This window comes from Dryobates pubescens, chromosome 15, assembly GCF_014839835.1.
Source record: "Dryobates pubescens isolate bDryPub1 chromosome 15, bDryPub1.pri, whole genome shotgun sequence".
NCBI classification, from domain to species: Eukaryota; Metazoa; Chordata; class Aves; order Piciformes; family Picidae; genus Dryobates; species Dryobates pubescens.
In genome coordinates, this window is record NC_071626.1 from 11,092,147 (window position 1) to 11,105,679 (window position 13,533).

Genomic DNA, 13,533 nt, shown 5'->3' on the forward strand with positions numbered 1-13,533 from the left:
TAACTGCTGTGTTGAGCAAACTTCACCCCTCTGCCTGCAGCAGAGTGATACCTAAATACCCTGCAGGCCCAAACTGTCCTGCCCCGCCGTGGGGGGACAGCACACACAGACACACATTTTCCTTTGGCCTCGGGTAGGTGAAAAAAAACTTGTTCCTTTTGCAAAGGCAGACCTAAAGTTGTATGTGGTGTGAGGGACGAGGGGGGCCAAGCCAAATTCCTTCACCCCAGTGTGGCCCTGGCCTGTGCTCGCCTTCATGCCACCACTGGACAGGTGCCTGCTGCCTGCCCCAGCAGCTCCACGGCTGTGGGGGATGGCCTTGTGGCTGGGGACGGGAGTCGACCCCGCATCTCCGCCAGGCTGGAGCGTCTCCAGGCCTCATGATGTCGAGACCTGCTCGGCCTGCGGCAGGGGTGAGGGAGCGAGAGGGCATAAACAAGCCGGTTGGCGAAGGATGCGAGCGGTCATCCCGCACATCGCCCAGCGGGAACCAGCGGAACTGGCTCCGGCAGCGCCGCTGTCGCGTAAAGGCCACTCCACGACGGAACGCCAGGGGGCGCTGGCAGTAGCCGGCAGTATTGGCAGTAGCCGGCGCCCGCGGAGGAAGTTTGATCCTAGGCGGTTCCCGTTCGCTGTCTGCGGGTTGAGGTATCATGACCCTCGGCGGCCGCCGTCGGTTCCTGCTACCGGACGAGTGCAGGTGGCGGCGCTGACGCGGAGCTGCCGACCGGGACTGCCGCCACCATGAGCCGAAGCTACAATGATGAGCTGCAGTACCTGGACAAGATCGACAAGAACTGCTGGCGGATCAAGAAAGGCTTCGTGCCGAATATGCATGTGCGTGGTGGGGAGGCTGAGCTCAACCAGGAGCCCCGTGGGTGCTCGGGTGGTGAGGGGTGGTCCATCCGACGGGGGTGGGGGGCGGCGCGGCGAGGCGCCGGCTGTAGCCCCGGCCAGGCCTGGTGCCGGCCCCCCTGACAGGTTTCCTCGCAGGTGGAGGGCGTTTTCTACGTGAACGACCCCTTGGAGAAGCTGATGTTCGAGGAGCTGCGCAATGCCTGCCGTGGTGGAGGTGCGTCCAGTGGAGAGGAGTGGGTTAGGGGCCATATGACCCAAGGATTATCCCCATACGCTCCTTGACGTGGTCTCGAGGTTCTCACTGAGCGCCCAAGTTCACACCACCCTGTCTGTGAGCCTTGCAGGGGCCAGGACGGAGTAGGAGCATTTGGAGCAAGCCCAGGACATGGCCCAACTGATAGGCGCGGGGAGGCGGTGAACAGCAAAACTCATTCATTTTCTGCCCTGCCAGCCACTGTGGCCTGGTGACCATGCACAGGGCTGCTGTCTGCAGCTCTATCATGTCCTCTGCCCAAATCAGAGGGACAGCTACATACTTGCCAGCAGCCCTTTGTGCTCCGGAGCACTGTCTGAATACCCGCTCTCAGAGTTTAGTAGGGGGTTGTAGCTCAGGTGTGTCTGTTCTGTGCCCTGCTGGAGCACAGGGCTGGATCCAGATCTGGCAGCTGGGCTGGTGATAACACAGTTTTGCTATTATCACAGATTGCTCTGCATTGGCACTAGCACAGCAGAAAAAGAACTTCAACCTAATAACTCATTTAATGAAACTGTAGATCATGCATAATGCTAGGCACTTTACACTGAGAATACTTGTTGGCCGCTGACTTCCGAGTTGCCAGTGTTTTGAGGAACCTCTTCAGAAAGTGCTGCATTGTGATTACCTTAGTAAATTACCAGATTAATTACTTTTATTTCCCCTTGCTTTTTCAGGTGCAGGTGGCTTTTTGCCTGCTATGAAACAGATTGGGAATGTGGCTGCATTGCCTGGCATTGTGCATGTGAGTAACTGTTCTGAAAATTTGCTCTTCTGCTCCTCCTGTTTGCTAGGGATTATTGCCTTATAAATGGGAGCTCTGTTGTGAGAAGGGGTATGGACCAATATTCTTCCCAAGACAGCCTGTGTTAGGAACCTCTTTCTGATAAAGGAGTGCTTGCAAGGACAGGTGATAAAACTAAGTTGTCAAAAAGGGAAGTATCCACTTACATAATTGACTGCCTTTCTGTGTGAAGCTTTTGTAGCATTGCTTTCTGCTGTTTCTGCTTAAACCACCTTTCCACTATGGCTTATACAGTCTGTTTCTGAGTTGCCTTTGCTAACCTGTAGTGCTTGGGGAAGTGAGGAGAGCTCAGGAAGACATACTGTTATCTGCATTTGCTGCCATAATGTTAGAAGTGAACTCCATGTGCACTCAAACTCTTATCCTTGCCCCATGCATTTTTGGCAGCAAAATATCAGATATGAAGATATGGGAGGAAAATAGCAGATTGGGTCACATTTCAGGAAGTGATAAGTATGATGTGTATGATGTTTAATATGGCATATATTAATACATGGCAAATAACAGATTTGTTTGTGTCTGTTGGTAAACTTGGCAAAAGTTTTGGGTATCTGTCTGTAATTAAAGCATTTCATCATGCTGTTAAAATGCCTCAGTGGTCAACCAAAAAGGGAATAAGCTAGACTGGTAACAACCATTTATAGTGGGAATTTTGGGTTCATAGGAGATAGATTGTGATCATCTGTCTGTTCAAATCTTCACTTTTTATTTCCAAACCAAGAGATTTCTCGGTGGTGGGCTGCAGAAGCAGAATACCACCATAATCCCACTGCCAAGTATTGTTCTTTTGAATGTATAGTGACAATTTAACACATACAAAAAAGTTCCCGTTTCTGACAGCTTTCTGAGCTGTTTTTTGTTGTTTGCTTAAATAGATTGTGGAGTGCTGTTTGTGGTGTCCCAATCTAAACTTGCCAGGCTAGATACGCTTTGAACTTCAGAGATGGGTAGAAGCATGCTCTTAGTTTCTTTAGTTAGAAGTAGTAAAAGAAGGATCAATAAAAAGAATTCTTGTATAAATTAAAATGACACAGCTCCTATCTTGTCCTATCCTCTCAGGATATCATTCTAGAAGAATGACTTCTTTCTGCCTGCAGGGTGCAATCTTTGGTCAAGATTTGATAACACACCTATGAAGAGGAAATGCTAACTGTTTTATGATTCCATTCAATAGCACTGAACTCTTCCCTTGTTACACTTACAGTATTAAAATATTGCGGGTATCTCTAGGTGGAACTTGGTAAAGACAAATTCATCTTCACTCTTATACCTCTGCATTATGCTACTCATAAGTTACTAACTTCATGCAAGGACTGTAAATCCAAGAAAAATTTAGGTTAGAATTCCGTTTGAGATCATATTCCTACATTTATGTGTTTTCAGCTTCTGATCTAGTCAGTGGAGCCAAGGGAGCTTCTCAGCTGACTAGCCACTAGGTGCTTGCTTCAAGGTGCTTGCTTTGACTGTCCATCCTGTAGCTGCAGGAATTTAGATACTTGCCTGAATTGTATTAACTCCATCTACGTCTGAACATCCATTCCCTTATTAATACATTTGTTTGTCACAAGTGAAATCACATTGGAATGGGCTGCCCGGGGAGGTGGTGGAGTCATCATCATTGGAAGTGTTCAGGAGGAGACTTGATGGGGTGCTTGGTGCCATGGGTTAGTTGTTTAGGTGGGTTGGATTGGTTGAGGGGTTGGACTCGATGATCTTGAAGGTCTCTTCCAACCTGGTTGTTTATTATTATTTATTATTGTTATAACTGAGGTCACCCTTTGCAGCATAGAGTTTCATAAAACTTCTAGCATTTTCTTCATTCCCTTTCAGAGATCAATAGGTCTTCCAGATGTCCATTCTGGCTATGGGTTTGCCATTGGCAACATGGCTGCCTTTGATATGAACGATCCTGAAGCGGTGGTTTCACCAGGTAAGGAAGACTGACTTAACTAGCACTAAGAAATACCTAGGATAGCATAAAAATACTTTTTGAAGTGGCAGATCTTTACAGTACTTTATGTATGGGACCAAAGTGGGGGGTTAAGAAAAAAACAAACATGAGAATTATAGGAAGTTAAAAGGTGCTTAATTTATGCACTCAAAATCTTTATGGAGCAGGTGGTTAGACTAAAAAGATGTAAACAATAGCGAGAATTGCCCTTGTGGTTTTGGCTTGAGCTTATAACACCCTGCCAGTTTTGAAGGGAGAGCACAAGGCTTTGAACTTTGTTTTCACCAGGTTGATAAAGAACTGTTGCTTTCCTTTGAACAATGTTTGAAAACATGTTTTCTACACTTTATTAAAAACACCACCTTAAAATGTGTTTGTCTTTTTAATGAACACTTGGGTCTTCATTTACTGAAGGCCTGGAGATGCTATTGTGGTTGTCATGACACATGATATTCACGTCTCAGGTTTCCTTCAGGCAGATTGACTCAAGTGCAGTATCTCCCAGTCTGGTATCCCCACTCTGACACTAATTAATACCAGAACCTTCACTAGTAAATAGCTTTCACACTAGACCTTGCCCTGCAGTATTTATTTTTATTTAATACCTAAGAGTTACCCTAAACACTAAGCACTGAAGTGTAATATTCCCTGCCAGTATTTATCACTTCTCATTATCACTAATTAACATTTATTCCAGTGAAGATTCAAAGAGGACTTTCTTTCTAAAACATCTTGGATCAGGGAGCCATGCTAATACCTGGCACTTTTCTTCTGACCTTTGGCAGAGGAATAAGAACATCCTCTGTGCTTTCTGTGGACAGTGTGTTTTATAGTTATGTCTGCTTCTCTTTGTCTGCTTGCTGGAGCAACTTTGTAAACACAGAGCTCTCTAGGCAAATGTACAGCTATGCCTGCAGAGCATAGGCTCAAGGCTGAGAAACTGTTGCTTTTTCAAGAGCTTTCAAGTTTTTCACATTTTTGGCTGCCTTGCAATCCAAGGCTTTGTGTAAATCTATTAAAATGAGGTTTAATACGCTTCTGTCTTGTGTCAGAAAGAGGGTGTAAGTTCACAGCAATACCCCCTGTCAGCAAAGACACTGATTTCAGAGGAGTATTCAGCAAGTGCTCACCAGTAGCACACGCTTTCTGTATTAACCCCATGGCTTTTTCTCCACATCTAGGTGGTGTCGGATTTGACATCAACTGCGGTGTCCGCTTGCTACGTACAAATCTGGATGAAAGTGACGTGCAGCCCGTGAAGGAGCAGCTTGCCCAGGCTATGTTTGACCACATTCCTGTTGGTGTCGGCTCCAAAGGCGTCATCCCCATGAATGCCAAGTAAGAGAATGACTTTTCTGTGCACATCACTAGAGAGGGCATCCCTGGATGTTTATTTTGACGACCGATTCCTCAGTGGGAGATTTTTAAGAAAGGGAAAAACAATTCCAAACCACTTTGCATTCTTCCTGTGTGTGTGCTTCAGCAGGAGGACTGGCATAGTCATCAGTGCACAGAGTCAGCCATTTAAAACTCTGAAAAAAAACCCACCAAAATTCTTGGAAGGTTCTTGTTTCCTCTGACAGAAAACCTCCTTGAATGTGAAGGGTTGGGTTTTTTTGAAAAAGTAATGACCTCTCTAAATGCAATATATTTGTATAGCTTGATTTTCATGTTGTATTTTATGTTGTTGGGTGATAGGCTGGACTTGATGATCTCAAAGGTCTTTTCCAGCCTGGTTTATTCTATGAGAAGCTGGACTTGTTAGAGGAGTTGGGGGCTGATCATAAAATCACAGAATAGTTTAGGTTGGATGGTTTCTCTTGGTCATCTTGTTTAACTGCTTGCAGGAAGGAGGGCTAAGTCTGAAAGTAGCTCTGACATCAATGTTGCATCATGCTGGTCGTGGCCACATCCAGTAGTGGTTTAAGTATGTCCAAGGATGCATGTAAGTGTTTGATAATTGCAGGGATTTGGAAGAGGCACTAGAGATGGGTGTGGACTGGTCTCTCCGGGAAGGCTATGCCTGGGCAGAGGACAAGGAGCACTGTGAGGAATATGGAAGAATGCTGCAGGCTGACCCCAACAAGGTCTCCTCAAGAGCAAAGAAGAGGGGCCTGCCTCAGGTAACGTTACGTTTCAGGAGTGCTGTGATTCTTCCCAGAGTTCAATTTGTCCACAATCCCACAGCTCTCCCCGAGGCTGCTTTGCTAGCATTGTGTGATCAGTGTGTTGTGATTGGCAGCTGGGAACCCTGGGAGCAGGAAACCATTATGCCGAGATCCAGGTTGTGGATGACATCTACAACGAGTATGCTGCCAGGAAGATGGGTATCGACCACAAAGGGCAGGTGTGCGTGATGATCCACAGTGGCAGCAGAGGGCTGGGCCACCAGGTTGCCACAGGTACGATCTGACTGGGGTACATACCTGGAGTGAAGCAAACTCCTTAGCTTGGTCTTCTTGTTGGCAGTAAACTGCAGCATCAAATAGCATTTCTTAGGGTGTAATTGTTGAGCCTGTTCTGAGTTTCCTTGACAAGGCTTGCCTTGAACTTTGTCTACTCAAATCTCGCAGCAATGATAACTTTAAAACCAATGGGTTCATTGCCTTGATTTTTGTATTGATCTTGGTATTATTCATCTGCATGATGACAGCATGGGAGATGGCAGACTTATGCTAGAACATGGGAAATTCCAATTAGGTACTAGAATTTTCCTGTATTTTTGTTAACCGTTAAAGTGGTCAAATGCTGGAACAGGTTGTTTTGAGAGGCAGAACCAGCATCCTTGGAGATACTCAAAACCTAACTGAGTAAGACCCTGAGCAACCTCATCACTGCTTTGAGCAAGTGATAGGATTACACAACTTCCAAAAGTCCCTTCCAAACTAAATACTCTTCTGTAATCAGAGAGTATGGAGATTTTCACTGAATCCTCTGGTGGCAGGCCCATCTTTATATGTATTTGCTTAGGACAGTGAGTCCATAATCTCTGATGTACCAGAGGCAGACGTTCCTGCAGCAGAAAAGGAAAAGGCTACATTTTTGGTTCCCAGAAAAGATTTTACATCTCCTTTTATTGTTTTGAGCCCAAGTGAAGTGCTGGCATTGTTAGAATTTAGCACTAGATTGAACTGCCTTTGTCAAAGGGCCACGAGGATGATCAGAGAGCTGGAGCACCTCTCCGATTAGGACAGACTGAAGGAGTTTGGGCTATTCAGTCTGGAGAAGAGAAGGCTCCAAGACCTAATTGTGGCCTTCCAGTATCTTAAGGGGGCCTACGAGAAAGCTGGTGAGGGACTTCTTAGGGTCTCAGGTAATGATAGGACTAGGGGGAATAGAACAAAAATAGAAATGGGTAGATTCAGATTGGATGTTAGGGAGTTCTTCCCCATGAGGGTGGTGAGACACTGGAACAGGTAGCCCAGGGAGGTGGTGGAAGCCCCATCCCTGGAGGTTTTTAAGGCCAGGCTGGATGTGGCTCTGAGCAACCATGTTCTAGCATCAGTCTGCCATCTCTTATGCTGTCATTGTGTCCCTGCCCATAGCAGGGGGGTTGGAACTAGATGATCCTTGAGGTCCCTTCCAACCCTAACAATTGATATGATTCTAAGTGGAAAATACTTTTGAGTCTCTCAGAACACCTGAAGCTCTTAACTTTTCCTTCTGAAGATAGTCTTAGGGAATGCTCTTTGCCAACAACTGATGCTCTTCTGCCACTTACTCACTGTTGCGTTTGAGAAGAAGCCGTAGGTTGGACCATTGGACAGATGTGTTCATTTTTAGGACATAAATTGTAGTCCTGCACAGTAATCTCACACACTGAAACAAAAAGAACGACTCACACAGACTTGCATTTATTTCCCAGATGCTTTGGTGGCTATGGAAAAAGCTATGAAACGGGACAAGATCATAGTGAACGATCGCCAGCTGGCGTGTGCCAGGATTGCCTCCGCAGAGGGACAGGATTACTTGAAGGGAATGGCAGCTGCTGGGAACTACGCCTGGGTCAACCGCTCTTCTATGACTTTTCTAACAAGACAGGTACAAGTGGGGCTGTCTCTGCTGATACTTTGGTACACACCTGCTTTATGCCAGACGTATGGGACACAGAACAACTGCACTGTTTAACGTAATTCTCATTTTTGTGCTTCTTAAACTTTGTTTTCTGGAGAGAGTTAACACAAAGCTGCGGTCATGCCAATCCATCTGAAGTTGATTAGGTAGTGTTGGATGATAGGTTGGACTCTGATCTCAAAGGTCTCTTCCAACCTGGTCTGGTCTATTCTATTCTGAGACTTAACACATCCAAGTGTTGGGTTCTGCACGTCAGCCACAACAACCCTATGCAGTGCTACAGGCTGGGGTCAGAGTGGCTGGAGAGCGGCCAGGCAGAAAGGGACCTGGGGATACTGTTCGATGGTAGGCTGAACGTGAGCCTGCAGTGTGCCCAGGTGGCCAAGATGGCCAATGGCATCCTGGCCTGCATCAGGAACAGTGTGGCCAGCAGGAGCAGGGAAGTCATTCTGCCCCTGTACACTGGTTATGCCACACCTTGAGTACTGTGTCCAGTTCTGGGCCTCTCTGTTTAGGAAAGATGTTGACTTGCTGAAACATGTCCAGAGAAGGGTGACAAAGTTGGGGAGGGGTTTGGAGCACAAGTCCTATGAAGAGAGGATGAGGGAGCTGGGGTTGCTTAGCCTGGAGAAGAGGAGGCTCAGGCCAGACCTTACTGCTCTCTACAACTACCTGAAGGGAGGTTGTAGACAGGTGGGGGCTGGTCTCTTCTCCCAGGCAACCATCACCAGAACAAGAGGACACAGTCTCAAGCTGTGCCAGGGGAGGTTTAGACTGGATGTTAGGAAGAAATTCCTCATAGAGAGAGTGATTGGCCATTGGAATGGGCTGCCCAGGGAGGTGGTGGAGTTGGCATCACTGGAGGTGTTTAGGAAGAGACTTGATAGGGTGCTTGGTGCCATGGTTTAGTTGATTAGATAGTGTTGGATGATAGGTTGGACATGATGATCTTGAAAGTCTCTTCCAACCTGGTCTATTTCTATTCTATTTCTAAGCATCAGTGGATTTTTTAAAATACCTTGAACTGGAAGAAGAGGATACATGAGAATTGTTCTTACCCTGCTAAAGCCATCTTTTGAAAGTTGCAAGAATTTATCTGACTAATATATGATCAAATTCCCGCATTAAAACTAACTGCCAGTGAGCCAATAAACAATGTAGTCTGCCCAGTTCTGTCACACTCAGCACTGTTGCTTGCACTGAATTCTGCTGTGGCTGAAGTAGACTGACATTTCTTATCTGCCACACCAAATGTTTAGGTCACTGACTTATCACTAAGAAACACTTTGAAGTAGATTTGTTGCTTTTGATTCCTAAAAAGATTGTAAATCTTCCACAGGTACACAGCAGTTACCATCTTGTATCTCAAGTGCTGGTTTGCTTTCTTTTTAGGCCTTTGCCAAAGTCTTCAACACAACCCCAGATGACCTTGATATGCATGTTATCTATGATGTGTCTCACAACATTGCCAAAGTGGAGCAGCATGTAGTGGATGGAAAGGAGCGCACTCTGCTGGTGCACAGAAAGGGATCAACCAGGGCCTTCCCTCCACACCATCCTCTTATTGCTGTTGATTATCAAGTAAGTTTAGCTGTGAGAGAGGGAAATCTGGATGAATTGGGCAGTTTTAGGGTCTCTTAACAGGTAGACAAATGATGTGAGTTCTTTTTTTCAGCTAACAGCACTAGAAACCTAGTGGGGTCGTGATAACTGATTTATTGTGTGTGTGTGTGTGTTCAGTGTGGGACACAGCTCCTTCTGCTCCACACCCACAGTGGTTCTAAGATCACAAATGGAAGTAAATGTTTTGTACCTAGGGCAGGCTTCAGTGTTTGCCTTGTCTGCCTGTGTTGAACACAAGTCCTTCGATCTGCTGGTCTGCATCTTTCAGTGCAGTTAGTTCTCCAGAATTCTTGATACCAGGCACATGAGGCAGGGATTGCTCTGAGGGAATGGGAATGTGACCTCATTTCCTGGAGATGTGGTCCCTCTCAGGCTTTTATTAAGACTGTGTTCTTTAGGCTTTTTCTTGATGAATTAATACTTGTTTGCCTCCACAGCTGACTGGACAGCCTGTTTTGATCGGTGGGACTATGGGCACCTGTAGCTATGTTCTTACTGGCACAGAGCAAGGCATGACTGAGACCTTTGGAACTACCTGTCATGGAGCTGTAAGTCAAAAAGTCATTTCAGGAAGGGATTGTAATGGGACTGTCATCCAGAGACGGAGGTTGTGCAAAGGTGTCCAGTATACAATTCATCTGTTGGTTATACTAGTAGAGAGTAGCTTTGCCATAGTAATCCAAGTCCAGGGTGACCAGAGGCTGAAGTCCTCTTTGTCCCTTGCAGAATAGTTTCAACTACTGCAGAAGATTGAGGGGATACTTTTTTGTACAAGGCAAAGGTTAGGATGAAGATGTGGAGAATGAGCTCCTTTTACCAAATTTCGTGATCTTTGAGCTAACAAGAAGGCTTAACTATGCTGAGACTCTCCATCAGTGGTTAGATGATGTTACTTACAGTGTGAGACAAGAATGATTGAGGAGGATGAATAGTTTGCAGTAAAAACTCTTGGGTCCTGAACACTGACAAGTGGTTTGGGTAAAAAGAAACTTGCAGACTTGCATGGGATACACATGGAACTTTCCTACCCATCATACCATAGTGGATTTTGCAGGATCCCATCACCTAAAGTCTAAATTTACTTCCTGTTTTCTGGCTTACTGTAGTTTGTGCCCTCAGCCATTCTGTGATTGCTTATAGTGTGGTAATGTTTTTCTTTAATATGAAAAAGTTCTGTTTTTCCAAGCAGCCACAAAAACTAGAACTAACAAAACTTCTCCCTAGGGTCGTGCGCTGTCTCGAGCCAAATCTCGACGCAACTTGGACTTTCAGGATGTGCTGGACAAGCTGGCTGACATGGGCATTGCCATCCGTGTTGCTTCTCCCAAACTGGTCATGGAAGAAGTGAGTTGGATACTTCACTATCTGAGAGGGAAAAGAGGGGCTTGCTTGGTTGGGAGACTTGATTCTTTGCGGTGCTAGGTGATCACTAGTACTGTGAACATACAGCCTGAGCAAAGCACGATAGTGCTACCCAGTTCTTTTGACAGTAATGTGAAGTCTTCCCAGTCCCTAAAGTCTTGCTGAAAGGGGTTGTGTGTTTGACAGGTTTGGGGGGGGGTATGTTTCTTTTTCTGCTTCTGCCTAGTGATGTGGATCAACCCTGAAAAGTCTTTGTGTGAACACCACAAAAGTAGTTATGTTTTCTGAATTCTCTTCTTGAACGATGCTTTCCCAGCTTTAAACTCGTTTTACAGTGCAGCAGTCATGTGGATTATTAGTAGTGTATGAGAGATCCAGCTCTTAAGATGAATTCCTATATTTGCTCAAGAAGAGAACTCTAAATGGCTAGAAAATGTAAAATTTTATTATTGCTTCCAGTTCCTCTGTATTAACACAATCATATAATGTCTTTTCTATTCTCAACCTCCCTCATAGAAAGGTGTTAATCATTTGGAACTGTGCTGTTACAGATCTTGGTGGTGTACAAACATGTTGATCCCATTGAAGTCTCTGTTCAAGAACAGCTTCCTTATCAGAATGCTCTGGGAAGCTCTGGAGTTCAACCCTAAGGAGCAGTGAGGCTAAATCATAAAGACAATCTCTAGGGAGGAAGTTGGAGTGACTTTCTGCCAGCCAGTGAGGCTTTTGTTCTCACATGCTGGTGGGCTATAGGGAAAACAACCAAAATAGCTGGTATTTTATCTAAAATACAGTGAAAGTTTGTTTGGGAAGTTAAGTGTCTCAGATTTCTTTGATATGTTAAGTTGGCTAGATTCTCAATAGATTCACCTCTCTCTGCACCTTCAATTGATATGATTCTATTTTTTGCAAAGAGAGGAGAGGATATCAAAAGCCTACATCTAACATCCTATGCCTTTGGATTGTTTATAGTTTTGTTGTTGTTTCTCTCTCCTCTCTCCCCCCTCCAGGCACCAGAGTCTTACAAGAATGTGACAGATGTGGTTAACACCTGCCATGCAGCTGGCATCAGCAAGAAAGCCATTAAACTGAGACCTATTGCTGTTATAAAAGGCTAGGAACTGATAAGGCAGCAGAAACGCACCAACATCTTCAGGCCTTACACAAAACTGATTAGAACCATCATCTTCCCACACCTCTTGGACTCTGTAGGATGCTCAGATATCCCATCCTTGTTCTGGAAACAACAGTTGAGGAAACCCCTGTTTTTACCACCTCATAGGCATAATTAAGGCCCTGCCGCTCTTTGTTGTATGGTGTTATTTTCTTGTGAGGAAAGGGCAATGAAATAACTAAGTCTTGGTTTTTACATGCAGTCCCTCCCCTTTTGTCTGATAATTCTACAGGCAGGACTTGAGACTTGCTGAGTTGTCACTAATTGCTGTACTGCAAGACCACCTCCATCAGCAAAGATGGTGTATGAACCAGACCTGCTGTCTCCACACCTGAGTGCCTGGAGCTCTTTCTGCACATGGAAGTACTCTGATAGGCAGGGTACAGTGCTTCTGGGCAGGGAGAGGTTGCTCTGTTTGCAGATACCTTTATGCATTGTCTATAATGTTGCATGTTTTGTGGCAATCAGGTAAGAAATCTGGAGTTGAGAGTGGTTTCCTGCTTGGGCTGAGAGGGAGTAGCTAGGCTTCAGGCACAGTCCTCCCCTCTTCCCCCATCCTTTCCCATTTCACACAGCACCTGATATACTTGGCTCAGTAAAGGTAGGTGTTCCACAGTCCTGTGGAAATGGTAGTGGGACTGAGTATATTGCCTTGAGAGGTTTTGTTTGCCCAATGAAAGTTGTGGCTTAGCCTAAATATGTGCTGATCCAACATTTTGCAAAGTCCTAAGCATGTTAAAGTTGGGTTGGAGAATACCTGCTCACTGTCCTGCAGCTCTGATGTGAGCAGGTTAAATTGCAGGGTCAGGCTGAGTACAATGTGACTTCTGATGTTTCTTTTACATACTTTAACCAAGAGTAGAGGAGAAGCTGACCATCCCCGCTGGATTATTTTGGGGATTACAAATAAAATGGGAAGATGGACACTGCACTGTGTCTGTGTCATGTTTATTCTGTGGATTAAATGTCTGTTGTCCCACCTTTAAATACATCCAGGAGTTTGAAAACCATCACGTCTTGTGACTTCTGATGATGGATCTTGCAAGGAAGTGTGCAGATGGCAGAATTTCTTGTAGGGTACAAGAGAAGGACAATACAGTACTGTTGTCTCAGCTTGGTTGTGACAGGAGTTTGAGAGCTACAATTTGTGTTTCTGAGGGCGTGCTGGGTTCACCTCGCCGGATAGGAAGTGGAGCTTGCCTGCAAGCCTGTAATGCAGACGCAAGAGGGCAGCAGGAGGAAAAGAAAACCTCGAAGCAAGAGTGGAACCCTGCCAGGGACTCATGTTAAAGGAGCATGGAGTGATTGATGGACTCCAGTGCCATCTGATGAAAGCCCTTTAAGATCTTAGCTGAAACCTGTTGATCTCAGGATGCGTAATGGCATTTTACTGTCTTAATTGGTCTGTGCTTTTTGATTTCTTCAGTTCAAAT

The 13,533-nt window shown here is 45.4% G+C and overlaps 1 protein-coding gene across 1 annotated transcript; it reads left to right on the forward strand.

Annotated features, from left to right (window-relative positions):
- The first annotated feature begins 660 nt into the window (after nt 1-660).
- On the forward strand, nt 661-13,050 carry RTCB (RNA 2',3'-cyclic phosphate and 5'-OH ligase). The gene is made up of 12 exons (XM_054168034.1): nt 661-837; nt 994-1,072; nt 1,789-1,856; nt 3,747-3,846; nt 5,049-5,205; nt 5,834-5,990; nt 6,110-6,269; nt 7,733-7,908; nt 9,334-9,522; nt 10,002-10,112; nt 10,789-10,908; nt 11,937-13,050. The coding sequence occupies exons 1-12, from the start codon at nt 745-747 to the stop codon at nt 12,042-12,044; spliced, it is 1,518 nt and encodes a 505-aa protein (XP_054024009.1). The 5' UTR covers nt 661-744; the 3' UTR covers nt 12,045-13,050.
- Nucleotides 13,051-13,533: the final 483 nt, after the last annotated feature.

Excerpts from the sequence above, each read along its gene's own strand:
- RTCB (XM_054168034.1), top strand. The coding sequence starts at position 745 with ATGAGCCGAAGCTACAATGATGAGCTGCAGTACCTGGACAAGATCGAC. Across the intron at positions 10,113-10,788 it reads GAACTACCTGTCATGGAGCT|GGTCGTGCGCTGTCTCGAGC; the intron begins GTAAGTCAAAAA and ends ACTTCTCCCTAG. Across the intron at positions 10,909-11,936 it reads CCAAACTGGTCATGGAAGAA|GCACCAGAGTCTTACAAGAA; the intron begins GTGAGTTGGATA and ends TCCCCCCTCCAG.